Source organism: Oncorhynchus mykiss, chromosome 1 (assembly GCF_013265735.2).
Source record: "Oncorhynchus mykiss isolate Arlee chromosome 1, USDA_OmykA_1.1, whole genome shotgun sequence".
Lineage (NCBI taxonomy): Eukaryota > Metazoa > Chordata > Actinopteri > Salmoniformes > Salmonidae > Oncorhynchus > Oncorhynchus mykiss.
In genome coordinates, this window is record NC_048565.1 from 62,080,573 (window position 1) to 62,102,160 (window position 21,588).

The following is a 21,588-nucleotide window of genomic DNA, read 5'->3' on the forward strand; positions in this document are numbered from 1 at the left end:
CTCTTAAGTGGAAAGTAGGCAGGAATTTCAGCGCGATCTGCGTCAGAAATAGAAAGGAGTTCTATTTTAGCCCTTGGCAACGCAGACACTCATTGGCTCAATAATTGAATAACATGGATTTCTAAATGTATTTTGCGACGTGTCTGGTCTGGTTGGCATGTTAATCCACATGTTGTTGTGTTACAGCCGGAATTCAAAATGGATGATTTAAATATTTAAAACATGTGTTTTCACTTTGTCATTATGGGGTATTGTGTGTAGCTGGGTAAATAAATTGAAAAATGAAATAAAAAATATGTCATTTACATAAGCATTCACACAGCAATTTCAGCTGTGAGTCTTTCTGGGTAAGTCTCTAAGAGCTTTCCACACTTGGATTGTTCAACATGAATTTATTATTTTCAAAATTCTTCAAGCTCTGTCAAATTGGTTGTTGATCATTCCTAGACAACCATTTTCAGGTCTTGCCATAGATTTTGAAGTAGATTTAAGTCAAAACTGTAACTCGGCCACTCAGGAATATTCACTGTCTTCTTGGTAAGCAACTCCAGTGTAGATTTGGCCTCGTGTTTTAGGTTATTGTCTTGCTGAAAGGTGAATTCATCTCCCAGTGTCTGGTGGAAAGCAGACTGATCCAGGATTTTGCCTGTGCTTAGCTCGTTTCTGTTTCTTTTTTTATCCTGAAAAACTCCCCAGTCCTTAACGATTACAAGTAGTGATGCACCGATATGACATTTTTGGCCGATATCTGATATTTTCCTTGCCCAAAAATAACGATACTGATGACTGATATTATATTTTTTGTGTCCTTTTAAACATTCTAGTACAGTTAAATAGTTAACACACACATGTACGTAGCGGTCTAAGGCACTGCAGCTCCGTGCAAGAGGCGTCACTGCAGTCCCTGGTTCGAATCTAGGCTGTATCACATCCGGCTGTGATTTGGATCCCATAGGGCGGCGCACAATTGGCCCAGCGTCGTCCGGGTTTGGCCGGGGTAGGCCGCCATTGTAAATAAGAATTTGGTCATAACTGCCTTGCCTAGTTAAATAAAGGTTACACACACACACACACACACACACACACACACACTGACCAAAAAGTTATTTTGTTGGCATTTACGTATGTCCCCATTACCAGTAAAACATCATCAAAACCTATTTCTTTCACTTACTTGCTGTGCTGTTTCGTTGTTCAGTCGTTTCATTCTCAACCAGGATTTCATCATACATGTCAAGCAGTGAAGTTTCAGCTCTGTTAGTCAATTGTTCGAATGGAGCTTGCTAGTGTGCCCATGCTCAGACTCAGCATGTTCATGGGGCATATGTCACTGGTCCAAATGTCAGTCGTGAAGGTTAGTAGCAGTGATGCTATTACTGTGTAACTCCGGTAGGGCAACAGCTGAAAAATAGCGCACTTGGTAGTGTGTATCGGTGCTTGAACAGTCGGCGAAAGCCAACATCACCCACGACAGAGAACGGTTGATTGTCAAGGGAAATGAATTCCATTATCTTGGCTTTAATGGATTTCACCTTTCAGTTTTCTCGCTGAAATGTTCTTACTCTTTCAAATGAATGCTCACCTTGTTGACTGCTCGACCCACACAGCAGACATTGTGGGCTAGGTTAGGAATGCTGTGTTGCACGTGTAGCTACACATGCACATGTAGCTACACACATCTTTGACATCGGTTTTGCACATCAGCGTTAAACTAGACATCGGGCCGATGTCAATGTTGGCATTTTTAGCTAATATCGGCCGATTCTTCACCGATATATCGTGCATCCCTAATTACAAGCATACCTATAACATGATGCAACCACCACTATGCTTCAGTAATGTGTTGTATTGGATTTGCCCTATACATAACACTGTATTCAGGACAAAAAGTGAATTGCTTTGATACATTTGTTTTAGTATTACTTTAGTGCCTTGTCGCAAACCGGATGTTTTGGAAGATTTGTATTATGTACAGGCTTCCTCCTTTTCACTCTGCCAATTAGGTTAGTATTATGGAGTATCTACAATGTTGTTGATCCATCCTCAGTTTTATCCCATCTCCCATTATTTCATAAAGGTCAAATAAAAAAATTGCCATTGAACTCCAACTGTTTTAAAGTCACCATTGGGCTCAGGGTGAAATCCCTGAGCAGTTTCCTTCCTCCCCAGCAGCTGAGTTAGGAAGGAAGCCTGTATCTTTGTAGTGACTGGGTGTATTGATACACCATCCAACATGTAATAACTTCACCATGCTAAAAGGGATATTCAATGTCTGTTTATTGTTATTTTTACCCACCTACCAATAGGTACCCTTCTTGGTGAGGCATTGAGAACCCTACCTGGTCTTTTGGTTGAATCTGTGTTTTGAAATTCACTGCTCGAATGAGGGACCTTACAATTATCTGTATGTGTTGGGTACATAGATGAGGTAGTCATTCAACAATCTTGTTAAACACTATTATTGCACACCGAGTGAGTTCATGCAACTTATTATTATTATTACTCCTGAAGTTATTTAGGCTTGCCATAACAAAGGGATTGAATCCTTTCCATTTTTATTCATTTGTTAACATTTTGAAAAACATAATTCCACGTTGACATTATGGGGTATTGTGTGTAGGCCAGTGACAAAGGAAAAATCTAAATTGAATCCGTTTTCAATTCAGTCTGTAACACAACAACATGTGGGAAAAGTAAAGGGGTGTGAATACTTGCTGGAGGCACCGTACCTAAAGCTTTGTTCAGGTAAACATTTGAACTTCAACAAAAGTTAGGCCCTGCACGCAAATCGTGATGCTTTTTGTACTCTATCAAACATTAACCTGGTTGTCTATTAAAAATGTTGAAGAGGGACACGCGCAGTAAGGGATTTGATTTTACATGCAAGCAGACTGTTTGTTGAAGGCTGATTCTTGTACCCAGCATAATATAAAACGGACTATAAAATACGATAATGCAAGTGGTCAAAGTAAAGATTAGAAAAATTGAATGACTTGCTTTGTTGATGAGAACGTGGCACCTGTAGTTCCAGAAAGCCTCTTAGAGCACTAGTGGATTTGGGTAGAATTAGCGGAGGTTCTTCGCCTATCTGTCACCTCCCTTGTGGCTTGCCAGGAACATGAAGGATGGGCTTGACAGCAGTCTGGCAGCCATAGCTCACTCTGTAGCTGTGTTTACCTCATGATGAGAACAGTGAATTGACTGAAGTTTTGGGGGGACAAAGTATCAGAAGGAACTATCACGTACAACAGAATTGGTGAGACGGACTGTGTTCATTGTTCTGTATCACTTGTTTTTTTTATTAGGCCATTATTAGCCTGATGGAAATGTTTTCTACGTGATAATGAAAGCTGATGACAACTGACCTACAAATTCTACCTACTTCATACAGTACTGTGAGTGAGTAGGCCATTGATTGAGATTTCACCATTAATTCTACTGTAGTATGTTAACTATGTTGTACAGAAGTGGATACGGATGTGTAGGCTTGGGCGGTATCCAGATTATCGTACCTTCATACCGACCTTGTGCCATACCGGGATATTCGGTAATACTGGCAGAAGTACATGTAAAATCCCACATTGAATGCTCTATACACTCTCTGACCTAAACTATTTTCAGGACAGACAACCCAGCTCATAAAGTTATACACGTAACTCAAAAATGCTACTCATAGTTTGCTGCACGTACAAAACAAATATTACACAGCAAGGCTCTTGGTCCAGGAGGGGATTCTCAGCGTTACCGTCAAGCAAAACCCAATTTTTGAAAAAGCTATCTAGCGAACTAGCTACTAAATGAGCGAATCAAATGCACAACTGCAGAGCATTTAGCACATTTTTAGACAGTTCACTTAATAGTTATAAGATATCTAGCCGGCAAAATCTTTGTTGTGAATTCCACACTCGAACTAGATCAACTGGGCGTGCTGCACAACAGTGAGTGACTCACAAGGCTCCAGTCTATCGTCGTTGTGTGCTTGTAAACAAACACCACGTGACTGGGTACTACTGGTAAGCTTCATAATAAATAATTATGTGACGGGTGAAATGAAGAACGCAATCTTTATCCCCTAACATATTGCACAAGTTCACTGCAGGTATTTGCTTAAAAAGTAGCTAAACAAATTCAAATGTATTAGACGGTATTGAAAAATGTGGCTATTTCCAAATACCCCTGTATATGGTATACCACCCAAGCCTACTGATGTTTTTCATGGTGGCAAAGGGAGGGTATATTACTGGTAACGTTTACCATTAAACTACCAGAATTGTTGTAACTTTCAAGTTTTGGAGGGAATTTTAGCACAGTGTCCTTTTTGGGTACTTCAAATTATCACAGGTGTCGATAATTATTTCTGGCTCTTTGTGTGGCCTTATCACATGTCAAATATATGAAATAATAAAGAAATCTAAATAGAAAGACAAATCTGTAAAACATTATCCTAAATGTAAACCATCAACTTAATGAATACCACTGGTGTTTTAATGACTTTCAGCATAAAATATATTTAATATTTTTTTATATATAAAGGATATTTCTTTGTTGTTTTGGTGTCAAACTGGTGGCAGTTGTGAAAAAAGTCAATATTTGGAAGAGTTGCGGAGTTAATTAAACAATAATGTCAGTGTTGTCTCGATGTTTTTTAATTCATTAGGATATTTTCTCTTGAACCATATGGTCTATCCACTAGAAACTCATGGACAATATGGACACAGATATATATATATTTTTTTAAAGTACTATTTATGAAAATATATTTGTTTTAAGTTATTCAAGTATAAATGACCTGTTAGTTACCGGTAGTTTTCCAACCCTACTTGTGTTACTGCTGCAATATCCCTTTTCAAAGATGTTTTGCTCAGTCTCACTAGTGGATGTTGGACCAAATATACTGTATCTAAAAAAAAAATTTTTAAAAAAAGTGGATCAACTTGAGAGTAGTGTAGTTTGCTACAAGTGGCTGCAGGAAGTACCTAGGTTGCAGCTTCAATTCCTGCATTCGAACCGAAAGTCTACATGTAGCCGCCACTTTTAGCCAAAGCGGTTTACGTGGCCTTATTATTGATAAATAATGGCATGTGGTGTATGAAACAGGCTCTGGAGAAAAGTGCATCTAGTGCAACACCCACATGTCTAATCTGCCTTGAGTTCAACATCATTGCAATGATGTTTGAGTCACTGGTGTTGATTCAGGACAGTCCTATGGTGAAAAACATTTAGAGCATCAATATTCTCAACTGGGGCCAGAATCAATTTCAAGGTTATTATTGAAGAGACTCATTTGATACTGTATGTAATGGCTTATACGTTTCATTTGTTTACGGTCATAACACTTGAGAGACATTATGGCAGGCTTTTTAGTGCAGGGATAGGTTTTTAACACGGAAAGAACGGAAAAGGAATAGACAGCTGTGAAGTACTCAAGAGGGTGTGTCTGTCCCCCAAGGCGTTATTTGTAAAGAAAACCTAGTACACTGTGAACAACTATGTATCACAGCCTTTTCATACTCAATCTACCAGCATTGCACATACGTATCTCTTTGAACCACGGTGAAATGGCAGAAGATTGAAAGAAAGCCTGTCATAAGGTTCCTCCCAATAAGGGAATTGTTTGTTTCTGCCGTGTTTTGAGCTTGCGCAATCAATTAATGTTTTTTTTTTGTTGTTGCCTTTGCTTTCTTCTTTTTAATCTGAATATGAAAACAATTTGGTAAAACCTATTTTTTTATTTATTTATTATTTTTTTTTTTTTGAAGGCTCCTTACAAATTCTCTGATACATGCGCTTTCATCTGTCCGGTTGCTTTGAGATTGTGTTCTCATTAAAGTATATATTTAAATATATTCTCCAGAGGCTGCAAGTCTTTTGTTTTTAGTACCTTTTTCAAATATATTTTAAAAAAAAAGTTATGTTCTTCTTTAAAGTTGGAAGTTAAGTATTAAGTCCAACAAAAAAAAAAGGTGATACAAAGCAATCGCTTTCCTTCATAGGTATCTGTTCATATTATTAACTGGTACCTTACTGAGACAGTTTCGAAGGAAGCCTTCAGTTTTCATCCCTAATACCTTATACATTTTAGAAAGCCGTTGTTTGCCGATAGGATTGGCAGCGTTTACTCTTTTCTCACGTGCAGTTTTGTTTGTTGATCTTTTGCCGAGCCGTTCTTTTGTTGTTTCTCAAAGGCCGGCATAGAAGTCACAAAATACTAGGAATAGCTTCTGGTCCTTAAAGTACTTTTTAATATTAGTACAGTGTATTAAGTGGTGCATGTCTTCCAATAAGGCCACTTGCTACTCCATCCTTTGATTATTGAACATTATTTTACCCAGCTGTAGGTTACATATAATGTAATTAATTTCCCCAATTAGCATAATATTAAGTGCTATATATAACTCGCACACCCTTTTGTCAAGAGAGTTAATAGGATTCAGCAGCTCTATTTGAAAGATGAATTCCAGAAAGCATTCCTGGAAATGAAACGAAGGCTGTATTCGGCTACGACTGTAATTCAGTAGTACAGCATCTGCTCATAACAGCTCGTGGCTCCTTATAACTGCCTGCACAGGTTCATAAATGCCTAATGATTCATTCACAATGCGTTACCCACGTGGTTTAAAGAGTTTAACAGATTACCCCCAACCATAGCTGTAGGTAGGTTAAATAGCTATGCACTACTTAATCCAATGCTTATTGTAAATCACTGCCTCTTCAGCGGACATCCATCCTGCAACACTTGCTAATTTTCCCTCTCCTGTACAAACCAAGCAATAAGCTCCCCTTTGAAATACTCCGCGGCAGTACTTTATAGAGTAAGAGAGAATAATACAAGACAAAAAAAAATGTCACACCATGTTAGTGCTTCCAGTTTCCCCCTAGCACTGATCACAGCTATTAGCGGAGCATTACCACTTCAAAACAGAAACGCTCTAGTCTGACACAATGAGGGGAGGCGCATGTCCTTTTCATGAATTCCAGAAGCGAAAGAATATGACAATTCTGGAAAGAAACGCCTGCATGGTTCATCATAGCCCCTTGGCTAACCACTGGAAGGCGAATGTACAGATGGATCCCATAGAAATGACACTCTGAAACATATACCGTAGATAGTTGAACACAGGAATCCAAGCCAAATTATCTACAGGTGCTGCTCGTGGCAATCCAGATTCTTAGAGTAACTCTGGATATCTAAATAAAGTGTAAAGGACCAACTTAATAGTCACTTGACATTAGATCATTGTTGGTCGGAGATAGAGATCTAGAGCCATGTAAATGGTGGTTGCTAACTTGCATAGGGTTATCACTGCTTCTTATACCACGCAAAATGGCTTGAGATGATTAGAAATCTCATTACTTCTACCCTTTTCAATGAAACTAGAGCTATACGAAAGAATGCCAAACCACCCTTGACATGCATCCCTTTAGAAAGCACTGTTTTAAGTATTGTGAAACAAAAGTGGCACAAAAAGGCTTTTGTTGGGCGAGACAAAAGAGCTGAACTAAGTGTTTTCGTGTTATTTATGTTATTTGTGTGTTCTCCCTTTTCAGTACCTTCGCCTAAGAGGCCACGTGTTCGTAATACAAATGTAATGAGCATTGCTTTTGTGGAAAACGCTCGTTATCAGATTTTCGCTGTCCCCCGCCCCACATCAGAACACAAGGCTCCCCTTCCTCTACCCATGCTAGGCCCCCGGGCGACTGAGAAACAGTTAGGGAAAGTATTTTCTTTGTTCGGTTTCCCTGCACCATAAGCAATTTATCACAGAATGAACTTTTTATTGTATCTCTGTATGACTCACATTAAATGTTCACCCATTAATTTTGAAATGGGTACTAAGCTTTTATCAAATGCTTGGGAATCTCATTTGGATTATTGTATTTCATTAATTACTTGATAGACAAAGCATACTTTTCAATGTAGATTTTTTGTGCTGTTTAATTAATTAGCATGTTTTCTCTTTTAATTAAAGCCATTTTTTAAAATTAAAGCCCACAGCAAAACACATATATAATTTGTTTGTAATTAGGCCTTAATTGGTGGTAGTGGAAGCTTAGCACCCTCGTTTTCCTTTTTTCATGATTGCCATTTTATTGCCAGTCAGTCATTAATTAAACTGTTTTTCTAATTAGCTTATAAAACTGTTGATGGTACATTATTGTAAGTGTGAGTTCAAAGCTTGCTAATAAGCCTTCCCTACTCAGAAGAGGCAAGATAATGGAATATGTACAAAGCAGGCAAACTTTCAGACTCTTTTTTTAGTCCCTAAAGATGACAGTATCTAGCATCAGATTATTAAGGGAACAGAAAAATAGAGACATGCATTATACCACTGGCTGTTCGGCAGCATCTTCCCAGGAGTGTCTCTCTTTTTTTGCATGTCATGTAATGCTGTTTGTCAAATTGGCAGCAAGATTACATAAACCTCTGACACGACTGCCCCCTGAACGACAATAATGATCATCTTTATTGAGAGAACATGACAATGCATCTTGAATAGAAAATAATATGGGGAGGATATACAGCTCATGGCTTTGATTAGATAAGCAGTCAAATAGTCTCACCAGACAACCAATGCCAGTAATGCTTTCATGTACTTGGACGTATTCTTTTTTTTTTTACACCTACAGAATCAAGACTATTTGTCATCATGAAATTGTATAATGACCAATAGGGATGTGCATCTAATTTGTTAAATTTAAATATTTTTTTTAGCCAGTCTGCATTAAAAAAAGACAATTTTATAAATGTCAAATTGCATCATATGATTGCATTTTAGAACGCCGCTCCCCCCGTCGCCACAAGAGGAATGGTTTTGAGCAATAATGTTTTAGGCCAATTCATTTTGCATGGCCAGGTGTGCAGGGGTTTGCTTATTTTCTACCATTTCATTGATCCAAAAGAGACATCTCAACCCACCCGGGGAACCTGGCCATACAAAACTAACTCGCCCATTGCTTCCATACACCCTCCAAAACGTTCAATATTTAGGCTATCCATATTACCGGAGCTTATACTCATTCTATTTCTATTGCGGATTTGCAGTCGCAATTTAGACAATGCATTGATATATAGCTAGCGTGCGGAAATGATAACAGAGAGAACAAAGAATGTAGCTATTTGATCATGTCTGTGTGCGTTTCCAAATAGGAATGACGTCTGGAATCCGACACTGTTTCACTGGAATTATCAAACAGCAAAAGTCCGACAAACATCAACCCGAAAACATGTCAACGGCTCGTTTAGGCACGTTTTAGCTGAGACTCATCTCTTGGCAGGTATTTATATTTCTGAAATAATTATTTTCACCTGACGTACAGTAATGCCTGTCTTAACTGAAATGTCTTCACATAAACTTTAATTAGCTAGCTACGGTTAGCATGCTAGCTAGTTACACTGAGAGCGGTGCGTCAGTGCCCTATTTGTGATTTCTCTGCTACATGTGGAAATCACCACAACGTTCCCACCCCAAAGTCCTGAATATGTATTCGCAGCCTGCATCAGTCTTCGAGGTGGAACCGTAACAAGAATTTCCGCTCTAGGTCAAGGATTACTTGAAAACAGTGGTGTGCAGAACGGCATCTCGGAACCCACAACTTGTCGGTTTTTGTCACGGATAGGCTATTGTAGCAGACGATCACCTCGGGATCCATTTCTATTAGCTAAAAACAAGAAGAAGTGGCTTCAGTGGGCACCGAGGTCACCAAGACTGGACAATTGAGGAGTGGAAGAACATTGCCTGGTCCGGACATTGCGTCATGCAGAGTCAGGATTTGGCCTATGCAGCATGAGTCCATGGCCCCATTCTTCCTGGTGTCAATGGTACAGGCTGGTGGTGTATTGGTGTGTGGATTGTTTTCCTGGAACACCTTGGGTCCATTGATACCAATTGAGCAATGTTTCCATGCCCCTAGGAATTCAAGCTGTTTTGGAGGCAAAGAGGGGGATTCAAACCGGTACTAGATGAGTGTACCTAATAAAATGACCACTGAGTCTATAGCCTAACATTGAATTTCACCCCATCTCATAATCAAGTGGTTTGGACAGTTTGTACGTTTTGATGGACTCTTCTTTTCCCGCTTTTCGACCATGTGTAACCGATGTGAAATGGCTAGCTAGTTAGCGGTGCGCGCGCGCTAATAACGTTTCAATCGGTGATGTCACTCACTCTGAGACCTTGAAGTAGTGTCGGGGCGAAGGATGAAAGCTATCCTGTTACATTGATGCTGTTGATCCAGATCACTGGTTGCTGCGGAAAAGGAGGAGGTCAAAAGGGGGGTGAGTGTAACCGATGTGAAATGGCTAGGTGGTGAGCGCTTCAATCGGTGACGTCACTCGCTCTGAGACCTTGAAGTAGTGGTTCCCCTTGCTCTGCAAGGGCCGCTCTTCTGCCGCAATGGGTAACAATGCTTCGTGGGTGTCAGTTGTCAACGTGTGCAGAGGGTTGTTGTGCCGCGATGGGTAACAATGCTTCGTGGGTGTCAGTTGTCGACGTGTGCAGAGGGTCCCTGGTTTGAGCCTGGGTCGGGGCGACGGTTGAAAGTTAAACTGTTACACATGCAGTGCGGGTAGTAAAAGTGATTGTTGTCCTCATTATGAAATTATCAACATTACCCTTTATATTAAATAAATTACCATATACACTGATTATTTCAAGCAAAACTATTACTGATGGTGAACCTGAACAATCAAAATCAAATCGAATCTAGGCTAAACCCCGATCACCATGTATCCTACCTATAGCCAGATGAGAGTTGTGTCTCCGGCGGTAGCTTAGGACATTTTATTCTGGTGAAACATCTTTTCACACCTTTTCAACAGCGCAATTTGATAAAAAAAAATTACCTGGCAAATTACATTGGTTGTCACTCAACTAATAAAGCCTAGTTTGTGAAATGGCTTGCACAATACATGTGAATGATGGTAACACACAGATTTGCCAGATCAGGAATAGAGATACCTCTCGTTAGTCAGCACGCACAGTTGTGCACAACGCACAGTTCAACTAGGCCACTGATATTGCCTGGAGTTATTCGTCATGCAAAATGACTTGTAGATCAATGACTGTCAACTTAATGACTTGCTTAGTTCAACACTGAAGGAGAAGGCGCAGTTGTCACCAAAGATGAGAGGTATTTTCCGAAGGTATAAAAAGTAATTTGTGCAAAACTTTTTGTGAACCGTTAATTTGTGACGTTTGAATTGATTTTCTGACCTCGATGCATGCTACATTTGGATCAGTTTGGGTTTCCACAGACTTAGGCCTCATTCCCCCCTATCTGAGATATCTACTGCAGCTCGAATCCGCCACATACAACACCCGTTCTGCCAGTCACATTCTGTTAAAGGTCCCCAAAGCACAGACATCCCTGGGTCGCTCCTCTTTTCAGTTCGCTGCAGCTAGCGACTGGAATGAGCTGCAACAAACACTCAAACGGGACAGTTTTATCTCGGTCTCTTCATTCAAAGACTCAATAATGGCCACCCTTACTGACAGTTCTGGATCCTTTGCTTGATGTATTGTTGTCTCTACCTTCTTGCCCTGTTATCTGTGCCCAATAATGTCTGTACCCTGTTTTGTGTTGCTACCTTGTCATGTTGTGTTGCTGCCATGCTGTGTTTTCATGTGTTGCTGCCATGCTATGTTGTCGTCTTAGGTCTCTCTATGTTGTGTTGTCTCTCTTGTCGTGATGTGTGTTTTGTCCTATATTTTTATTTAATTTATTCATATTTTTAATCCCAGCCCCCGTCCCCGCAAGGAGGTCTTTTGCCTTTTGGTAAGGCCGTCATTGTGAATAAGAATTTGTTCTTAACTGACTTGCCTAGTTAAATAAAGGTTAAATAACTAAATAAATGATGCACTCATATCTTAAACATTTGAACCGGGGACCGATGCATATCGGTGAATCGTTACATTCCTATTGACCAAGTTTCACCCCCGTCCAGGACTCAACCGGGTTCCAGCGGCCAACAACCTTATAGCTTACCAAGGGATCCAAACCTCTTGACGAAGCTGATAGGCGTTGGGTTAAAGTTGCTACACTATCCCTCTTCTACCCTTCTTCATATCAAGTTCCTAAGGCCTGGGCACACTTTCGATGACCTGACACCAATTTGCAAAATCATGTGTTGCATTGACCTGGTCTCAGACTTGGGTCATGGGATTGGATTGTCATCCCAACCCTTTGTAGCCATTAAGCCGGGGGGGGGGGACTCTGAACCTCTTGATGGTAAACAGTAGCTAGGTGTTGGGTTAAGGTAGCTTCTAGCTATATTCTATTGCATGGCCCTACACACCATTTGGCTCACAGTGAAATAAGAGCACATCCGCATAATCTAACACTCGTAGAGGTGAAGCTTTAGGCCTATGCATTCCATTTGAGCCCGACTTCACTCAAATCGTTGTCAAGACTTTTGGTTATCTGTTATCTCTTTGATCACAAATGTTATATTTTCCACAGATACACAGAATATGAACTGTCATGTTTCCTCCCTGGCTTTTTCAGGGAGTTGAACTCGACCTAATTCTTCTTATCAGCGTAGGCATTTCTTTGTTTAACCTGCACAGATAGGACAACCAATAATTGGAAAGAGATTGAATGACATCAAAGCAATTTAGTGGACAAACTGCTTTATGCTTCATTGTCGCAGTAATGCTTTCACGTGGCATAAACAAGATCAATTTGAAGTATAACAATCTGACTTTTCAGACTAGAAATCCATTTTCCTTTTTTCCCCTCCCTACCTCGATTCTTCGAAATTAGATTGAAATTACATATGAGCTGCCTAATCTGATATTCATTCCATTCTTATATAGCCCTGCTTCCCAAAGTTGACTAAGGCCACATTATTTAGGCATTAAGGTAGTGTGATAAGGGAATTAGGCTGGTCATTAATCGTTTACACGTCAAACGCAGCGGAGCAGCTCGGGGTGGTGATTTAGCGAGGCAAAGCCACATAGCCCCTGTTAATCCACCTCTCACACGTTTTAATTGGAAGAGGCTTCCCAGGATAGGACATTTATGAATGGGTTTAAGGCCATTTCTCCCTTAAAGCCATCATTTATTTCATATTCCTAATACCAGCTTGAACATTTTATCCATATCGAGAAGCATTCGTGTTTTGACGTTGAATCGTCTCTCCCTGCCATTTTGTCGTTTTTGAAGCTGCTGTTGTTTGTAATTGTGTATCTTGGGATATCCAGGGATCCAGAAGTTACTGATAACTACGCACTCTGAAGACTGTATGCAGTCATGTTGGTAAACTGGTAGTACTACCGGCGTGACAGAAGACACATCCACGCGGTCCATGAAGTAGGCTATGCTGTAGCATACAAGTCAGCTCAAGGGGGGGTGGTGTGTTTGACAATACCTCGTGTTACTCAGTACTATTTTGTGTCCATACAATGGACATGTCTTATCACAGCCTTGTCTTTAACATGGTCTGTGCTGAAGTGACATATAATATAATGAGGCCCCATATTTGGAGGTCCACTTGAATCTATCTCTATGATGACCCAAACATGAGTGACAACAGAAAGCGTTACTATTGTCTTAACCCTCCTAGTGGCCCTAAGGTGCTGCTACTGCTGCGGTATAATGCAGCATGAATATTCTGCCTGCAAACCTTCCAAAGGTCACAGTATTAATCCTTTGAATAAACCTTGTGTTAAACAGAGACTGTGATCAGGACATACTTTTAAAGGAAAGACAATGGTTTGGGGGGGGGAAACGGATGGTATCGGACACTAAATCTTCTTTTAATATGGGTTTTAAGGAAACATGGATTGGCTTGTGTGACTGCCTTAAACAAAGAACACATGAGTTTTTTTTTTCCTGTTGTGTAGGCTCATGTCTCTTTTCTTTTTTTTCTAGCTTTGTATTTTTTATTCTGGCAGCACATTTTTTTTTTACATTTCTTCTGGCTTGTGATGTGAAAGGATTTGGCACTAAGACGCAAGAAGGAGGGGGAGAAAAAAATCCTGAAAAGTGGATCAAAAAAAGTAAATGAAAAATAATGTCATATTACTGAAAATATGAGAGGCTAATTTGTGCCGACTTTTTGCTAATTTTGTTCTCGCCACAGAAAGAGGAGCCGTCACCTGCTCGGCGCCACAGCGCTGACAGTGCCAGTGATCCATGAAATAAGCTGCCGCTGGCTTTGTTCAGATAAGAATGAACAAATCTGCACAATGTACTGCTCTCGGAATCTCATTTTCATACTTGCATGCAGGCTAAAAGAAATAAGCTGTTTGCAGGCTTGATTAATCAGACATTTGAGGGCTTTTTTGTCTCTTTGATCTGTTCTGTCGCCTAGGTAACTTGGTTGACATTAATGTTGAGCCCCAGTAAAGACAATCAGGGATTGTAGACTGAACTGATAAAAAAAATTAAAGACCTTTAACGCTTTAAATATAGTAACCGCTCAGTGGCTTCATTTGAAAAGAGAATAGGGGGGAATGTGAGGGTTTTAATTTTGGTTTTGTAAGAGGGTTTTAATTTTGGTTTTTGGAAGAATGTTTAGGAAGGCGTGGTTTCTAGACCTTTGCATTTCAAATGATCCACACGGGAGAGCAGGTTAATGTGGGTAATCCTTGTGTTGTAAAGAGTATACATCTCTGGGTGTAAACTTCAAAAGGAGCCATTTAGCATCCTCCAATTTCATTGTATTTTCTCTCAAAACTATGCCTTTTACCCAATTACTTTATTTTTGGAAAATGTGTGAACACAGGAGCCTTTCTGAGATTTGTCAATAATGTAATAAACCTTCAGATGTACAATCCCAGCGTGTGCCACAGCCAAGCAAATGCATTTAGCACCTACACCACTTAAACATGGTGCTCAAAATGCCCTGATGAGAATTATCTGCTGGCAAATCTACTCCCGACATAATGATCACCCATTGTAACTTTCCCTTTCTCCAGCATTCCGACTAGAAAACATAATTTATTGGCTATAAAACCTATAAAAAATGGCAAGGAATTAGAAAACTGTCATAGTATGTTAGCTTCAGGTTATGCAGACGCTTTTACAAATCTTCCAAGTGACTGTATAGATTAATGCCTCGAGGGCCCAGCCAGAGCCCAGTACTTGCAGCCAGCTGAAGCCCTTATCTTAAATCCAAGCAAAGTACCATTAATCTTTTTGAAAGACCTTTATGGCTTTTAATGTATCCCAAATTAGAACATTTTACACCCTTGGTTCCTGAAATATGGTGATAAAAAGCCTTTAGAGTTACATTTGTCCTGGCTGCTCGCTCTGACCTGCTTAATCCCAGCATGCATTAGGAGATATTTTAGTTTTAGTCTTTCTAATAAAGTTTATCCCACTTAATTATAATTGAAAGAAAAAAATCACTAGCAGGTTTTTTTTTCTCTCCCCCAGTTAAGAAATGGCGGCACATTTCTTCATTACCTTTAAGACTTTTTTTCTTTCCCCTGATTGTACTCTATGCATTTTTAGAAAGGGTGATTTGTTCCAAGTGTTTATCAAACTTTTCCTTCGGTCGAATAATAAACCTATCTCGGGAGTGACAGGATTTCTCCTTTTGTTTCTCGTGCTTCTGTGCGACTGGGGTTATTGGGATTATTCTGCTCGACAATACATGCACTTCCTCCCTGGGATTTGAACAAAATGTGTTTGCCACTTGCAGTCACAGTCATTCCTTTAACTTTTCATTTAAAGAACTGCGCACGGTCTCCTTTAGTGTACATTAAAACGATTTAGGAAAGGTCATGGTATTATTTTTGCACGTTCGTGGTAAATAGTTGACTGTCTTATTACTGTTAAGCAGTTGTCTGTGTGTATGTACCATGTTTTATTTTTCTTCACCAACCCAGGGATCTTTATGCCATCATGACTGTCATTGCATCATGGTCGGGGTGAGACAAAACGGGGACCGGAGGCACTCATGGGATGCCACCCTGACACATCAGTTGGAAGAGCTCTGCTTGCCAGAGAGACTGATTTACATCCTCTAATGGGCCTTGTCTTTGTCTCCCTCTCAATAGCTGGCCGTGAAAATCGCTCAAGCCGCCGATTGCCGTGACTTTGTGCAAAGCAAACAGGAAGCGGAGGCTTCTCGGGCAGCCCAGAAAAGGAAGACGCAAATCGCTTGGGGGTGTGTTGTCTTTTTGCTCTCCTCCCCACAATTATCTCCTTAATTTACATTACATCGCAGTTTGTTAGTGACACACATTTTATTATGCATATTTGCCTAGCTTGCCAGCTTCTTTCCCACTTATTTCATGCACAGGTATGCGTACATGCTAAGTTTCGCCTATACAGAGAAAGCGTGTTCTGTAGCCGTCTCGTAAAATTAGATAGACGCCATTTTGAACTGTCACAGTGGATGTCATGGTTAGAATATGTGCAAAATGTGTTATGTCAATGTTTAAGAACTACACTTAACTTACTGTCATTTCAAGCTCTCAAGAACTTGGAAATATGTGTATTTCATTCAGAAATTAATTGTCTTTTCTGTAAAAGAGAATATATTTTGCAGGATTTTTATTCCAAGTACTCAAAATAGGTTTTTGCTAAATCAGTATTTTAATATTGTTTCAGGTTTGAAGCCAAGCAAAGATGGGAAACCAAAAGCAACATGGGATATATGTGACATAAACCCAGAAGAGAAAGAAAATTAAATTTTTGATGTAACTTCTCAGTTAATTTAATAACGTTTGTTAGAAAAGATGTTTGTACCTGTACAATTTTGAGAGGAAATGTCAGGATACTGTACAAAACAATAACAATTAAAAAACAAAGCCTGTATAAGATGAGAATTATTGTATAAGATGAGAATTATGGACTGTTCAAATGAATTCTCTGAGCACTCCATGGTGGCTGCTGTGTGTGCGCTATTTTCCATTTACATTTCTGTGATTTGAGCATTTTGAGCCTTTTTCCTTCCAATTAAATCTGGTGTACATTACTGGATGATGCGTTTATTTATTGCTGTAAAGTGGGTTAATCATGAAGGCGCTCCTTTCTTCTGAGGAGGTAGAGAAAGAAGAGATTAGGGTCCTAATGCAATGTACAGGATAATGTGCGATAGGATTTGCCAGTGCAAAATGAAATTTGGCTGCTGTAAACTGTTCTGAGCAGTCATAAACTGTAAATTGTGTCAACAGAGAGGGTATGAGACATGAAACGGAGGCTTTGGTGTTGGCCTTCACCCATGCTGAGAAAGATGCCATTGTTCCTCGGCTTAAACAAGAAGCACAGGATATTTCTGAGAAGCCTACTCTATGGCTGTAAAGAGTCTGAGCGATGATTAACAATGTTGTTGTGCACCCAGTAGATTTGATGCCAGTCTTTTATAGTTTCTCTGCACCCTGATCATATTTTGATCTGCAATGACCTCTCCTAACTGGTCCAACCCAAATCCCCCCCCCATGCCGATTGCGATAATTATTATTGTAATTTCAAATTTCATGCGGAAAAATAGCAAGTCTGTTAATTGCCGTTATTCATAACCGTACATTATTTTGTTAACAATGCAAAATGATTGCTTTGCTCCAAGGCAATCTGGATTTATCCACCTCAGATGTTTGCTGTTCACCCATTTGTGCACCCACTCCACGGAGTGCACGCTGTATCCTATTCTCACAGTCCTGCTGTATAGGCTGAATCAGTCACTCACTGCAAGACTAAAGGGGCAGAACATCCTCATAAAACGTTTACTTGACCGAAGCAACTTTAAGCATCTGAAAAAGCTGAGAACTACAATGGATTCCACAGACAAGAGAACCAGCTGTTTTTCATTTCTGAGTAACAATTAAGAACCTTACTGTGATTCCTGTTCAAGAAAAAGTGTCTAAAAGAAACAAAAATGGCTTCATAGCAAAGTCTCAAGCAACAATTTAGCTTGGACTGTCTGGGAGTGGTCTGGAAAACAAACTGTTATTGGCAGAGAGGTTTGGAACTCTTACGGTATATTAACTAATTCACCGCCTGGTGGTGCCAGGCCAAAACTCCATCCCTCAAAACAAGCTGACATTTCAGGTGATCTTTTCAATCAGCTCTTACACCAAAAGGGCATAATCTTTTCACAATTTCACAGTATTATTCCAACCTCATAGTGTGGAAATATGTATAAAACACAGGACATGCATGTTTTATGACTGTACTGGGCCTTTTTATTGTTAAGTGTATAAGTGTCATTATCATTGGCAATAGTTTTCAGAATCACTTTTACATGATACTATTGTTTATTTGATGGGTGGACATTTTGCTATGGGGGGAAAAAAAGACATTTGCTCTATAGTATATGTTTTCATTGAGTTTCTGAGACCATCAGATGACGATTGTCTGAATGAGCGAAGACTTACTAATCATTTCCACGCTGGAGCCTTACAGTATAGGACTCTGTGTGTGCGAGAGGCAGTCAGATATGAAGATGAGCTAATTCATGTATTTAACAGTCCTTCGGTGAGAAAGAGTTTAACAATGTTAATCACCTCAAAGTGCTCTAAATGGGTTATTGTCCTCACTTTGATTTGCGATTATTTCAAAAATGCATATTGATTGAGAACAGAGAAAAAGACTGGAATGGTTTTGATACACAACATTAGACCGTTCATTTCTGGTGCCTAAAACTAAGATCAAATTGGACAAATCCTTCTAAAAACATTGCTTTAACATGTCACATTTGTAATTTATCAAGCAGCATTTACTATTGTTAATTATGTTGATTTCCAATAATACTGAAGCCTCACTGTTTCAAAAGTCTGGATGCAGGCTAAGCAAAATCTCCTTAGCGTTTTAACACCTACTTTAACAAATAATCATTTTAAGTTGACCCTTAAATTGAACCCCCCCCCTTCTTTTTTGTTTACAGTGTTAGGCTTCCAACACTGTGTTTTGGAAACTGGTATTTTAAAACTAACAGTCATTCAATCAAGAACACTTGACAGTGTTGAGCTCACAACACTGGGTGTTGGAAATACATTTTTAAAAGCAAGTCATTCAATCAAGATATCTTCAGTGTTAGGCTCCTGACACTGGGCGTTGGTGACATGACAACACAGTGTTTCCACAGGAGTAGCATCGAAACACTCTGGATGATCATAACTTAAAACTACTTCCTGTCATTTGAAATGGTTTCACAATGAACTTGCACTGCTTAGCACTGTGTGGTTATTGTGGATCATTTCTTAAACATTGCACGACCCCCCCCCCCCCCCCCCCCCCCCCACACACTCAGAGAAAATGACTGCTTTTTTATCAGGGTGATATTCCATTCGGCCTGTTCTCAGATAATGTTTAACTTCTCGTGGAAAGACCCTTTAATATGTACATCATCTCATCCTGTGTCCTAGGCATAATGCTGTTGAACCAGTGGACTCAAAACAATGGCTAGAAGCAATTTGCATCTGTGAATATGCTTTTGCTATATGTTAGCCTGCATATAGCCATTTAAATGTTAGCAAGACAAGTGTTTTCATTGAACATGACCAGCGTACAGCCTAGAGCGACGCAGCCACCGTATCAATAGCATCTCCGTTTATTCATCTCTTTGAACATAATGCCTTGAGCGGAGAAGATACTGTTTTTTTTTAAGCAGGAAAATCCTGTTTCCTTCTCTCCATGTTACGGAGTCATTTTCAATGGGTTTTTACTGCAGGCCAAGCTTGGCCTCTGACCTATGTTGATTTGTTGTGAAATGCATCGACAAATTCCTCGGGCACATGTTGAAACACTTACGGGGGAGAGCAGTTGTTGTCGTCAGGAGTGGAATAACAACAATCCTATTAAATGGTTGAAAAGTAGTTGTTGTGTATTGTTGTGAAGGTCCTGCCGTGAACAGGGACATGTGTACCTTGTAATAGCATATCAATGGGATCACTAGCTGGTGTATCACTAGATTAAAAACAAACAAATATCAAAAACAGACTTGACTCCAGAAGCTCGGGGATATGACCCCAGGAAAATATCTCGGTGTCTCAACTAAGATGCTACAGATAAGGGGAAATATTCAAAATATCTTGACCATAGACTGGTCTCTAAGAACAGAAGAATCTCTCGTAGGCTCACGCACATCCATAGATGGGTGGATGTACAGAACATTGGCTTTGAATTGGACTGCAAATCTCAAATTGTAGTCAAATAAAAACATTTTGTTGCGTTTTGTGTCAATGCTGCCCCTTCCTTATTGAAGGAGTTTGGTTGTGTTTCATATTCAGTACGTTCATTCCTGATGAATGTAAACTAGTCTCAGAGCGACAGGCGGTATTGGATGTTGACATTTCCCCCGGCTGATTTAATGACCTGTTTAATTCTGGCACGTCCACGGCACCTCACAGATGTTTTGCGGTTTTAATTAGCGTAATCATCACTCTTGAAAAAGGCCATAGGGCTGTTTAATGGGTCTTGTTTGTCAAGATGCGCAGAATTAGAACACAAAAGACATGCCGTTTATTCTAATGCGACAATCATTAAATGATTATGGATCTGTCACAATTAATAAATCGCACCAAAATAGATTTGTCTTTGAGCCAAATGAACCCCCATTTCCTTTGAAAAGATTTGTTTGTACAGTGTTTGGCTGTTCATACTTCTTCAGTCCAACGGAGTGGTCTTACTTCAAGACGAGGTATAATGCTTTTTAACGGATTATTAGTCTGTATGACCTTTGAACCCATGGTACGATAAGGTCGTTATGTCTCGTTCACTGCATGGGAATAGTCATCTCAAAACTGCTATAAAGAACTGTATTGAACGGCAATCAATGGCTTACCTTCGAAGAATCAAGATCATTCTCAAAGAATTTAACACCATTGCAGGCTGAATCAGAAAGACAAAGGAATTAGTAAGTGTTAATATGGTCTATACAGTGTCTATATAGACCATATTAGCACTTGCTGTGTCTGTTGTCTATATAATAAGGATGTGGAAGTAAAATGGAGAAAAACAGTACATACCTTGCGACAACCTTGCACATATACAAACTGTTATCTTTTCTAATGCTATCTGTCTAACTCAGAGTAATTATTGAGGACCTCAGATTCATATGACTGTTTTCAAATAAAAGCCAGAGCAAGAAAAGAGGATCTCTTGGGTGACCACAAAGCTTCACATCAAATTATGAATGCATGTTATTTCTGTCACTAATTGAAGTTTGGAACTCGTGATTAATTCCAATACTCAAGCTGCCAAGTACCAAGCAAGAAAAATGCCTGTATCATACTCCGATTAGCTGTATTTAACACTTTCCTAAGTTTTTTAAAACTGCAACTTTTTCAAGCTATGGGAATGAGGTCATGTAGACATAACATTTATGGATCAGATTTTTTTTTTTAAGGAATGCTTATAAATACAATTTCACAATAATTAAAAATAAGACTGTGGGTGAGTTATTATGTGGGTTAGATATTACATTATATGAGCTGGAAATTGCAAAAGCATTTGAAATCATGTATTATCATTTTACATAACTTAAAGAACACAAAATGAAAATGAACTTTCAATTAATTTTTTTCTGCTATCTGGAAGTGGAATAAAAAAACTCTCAAGAACAAATATGCTGAGCACGCAGTCATTATGCATTCATCTTCACTAAGCAAGCGGCATATTGCGTTTTATCTGTAT

General features: G+C 39.4%; 1 protein-coding gene across 1 annotated transcript in view; it reads left to right on the plus strand.

The window, feature by feature from the left end:
- Window positions 1-16,933, plus strand: part of fam204a (family with sequence similarity 204 member A) — a 33,256-nt gene extending 16,323 nt beyond the window's left edge. Inside the window, exons 6-7 of the mRNA XM_021607421.2 lie at window positions 16,008-16,117; window positions 16,564-16,933. Coding sequence (XP_021463096.1) covers window positions 16,008-16,117; window positions 16,564-16,615 — 162 coding nt within the window. The 3' untranslated portion in view covers window positions 16,616-16,933. The remainder of the gene's footprint in view (window positions 1-16,007; window positions 16,118-16,563) is intronic.
- The last annotated feature ends 4,655 nt before the right edge of the window (window positions 16,934-21,588 follow it).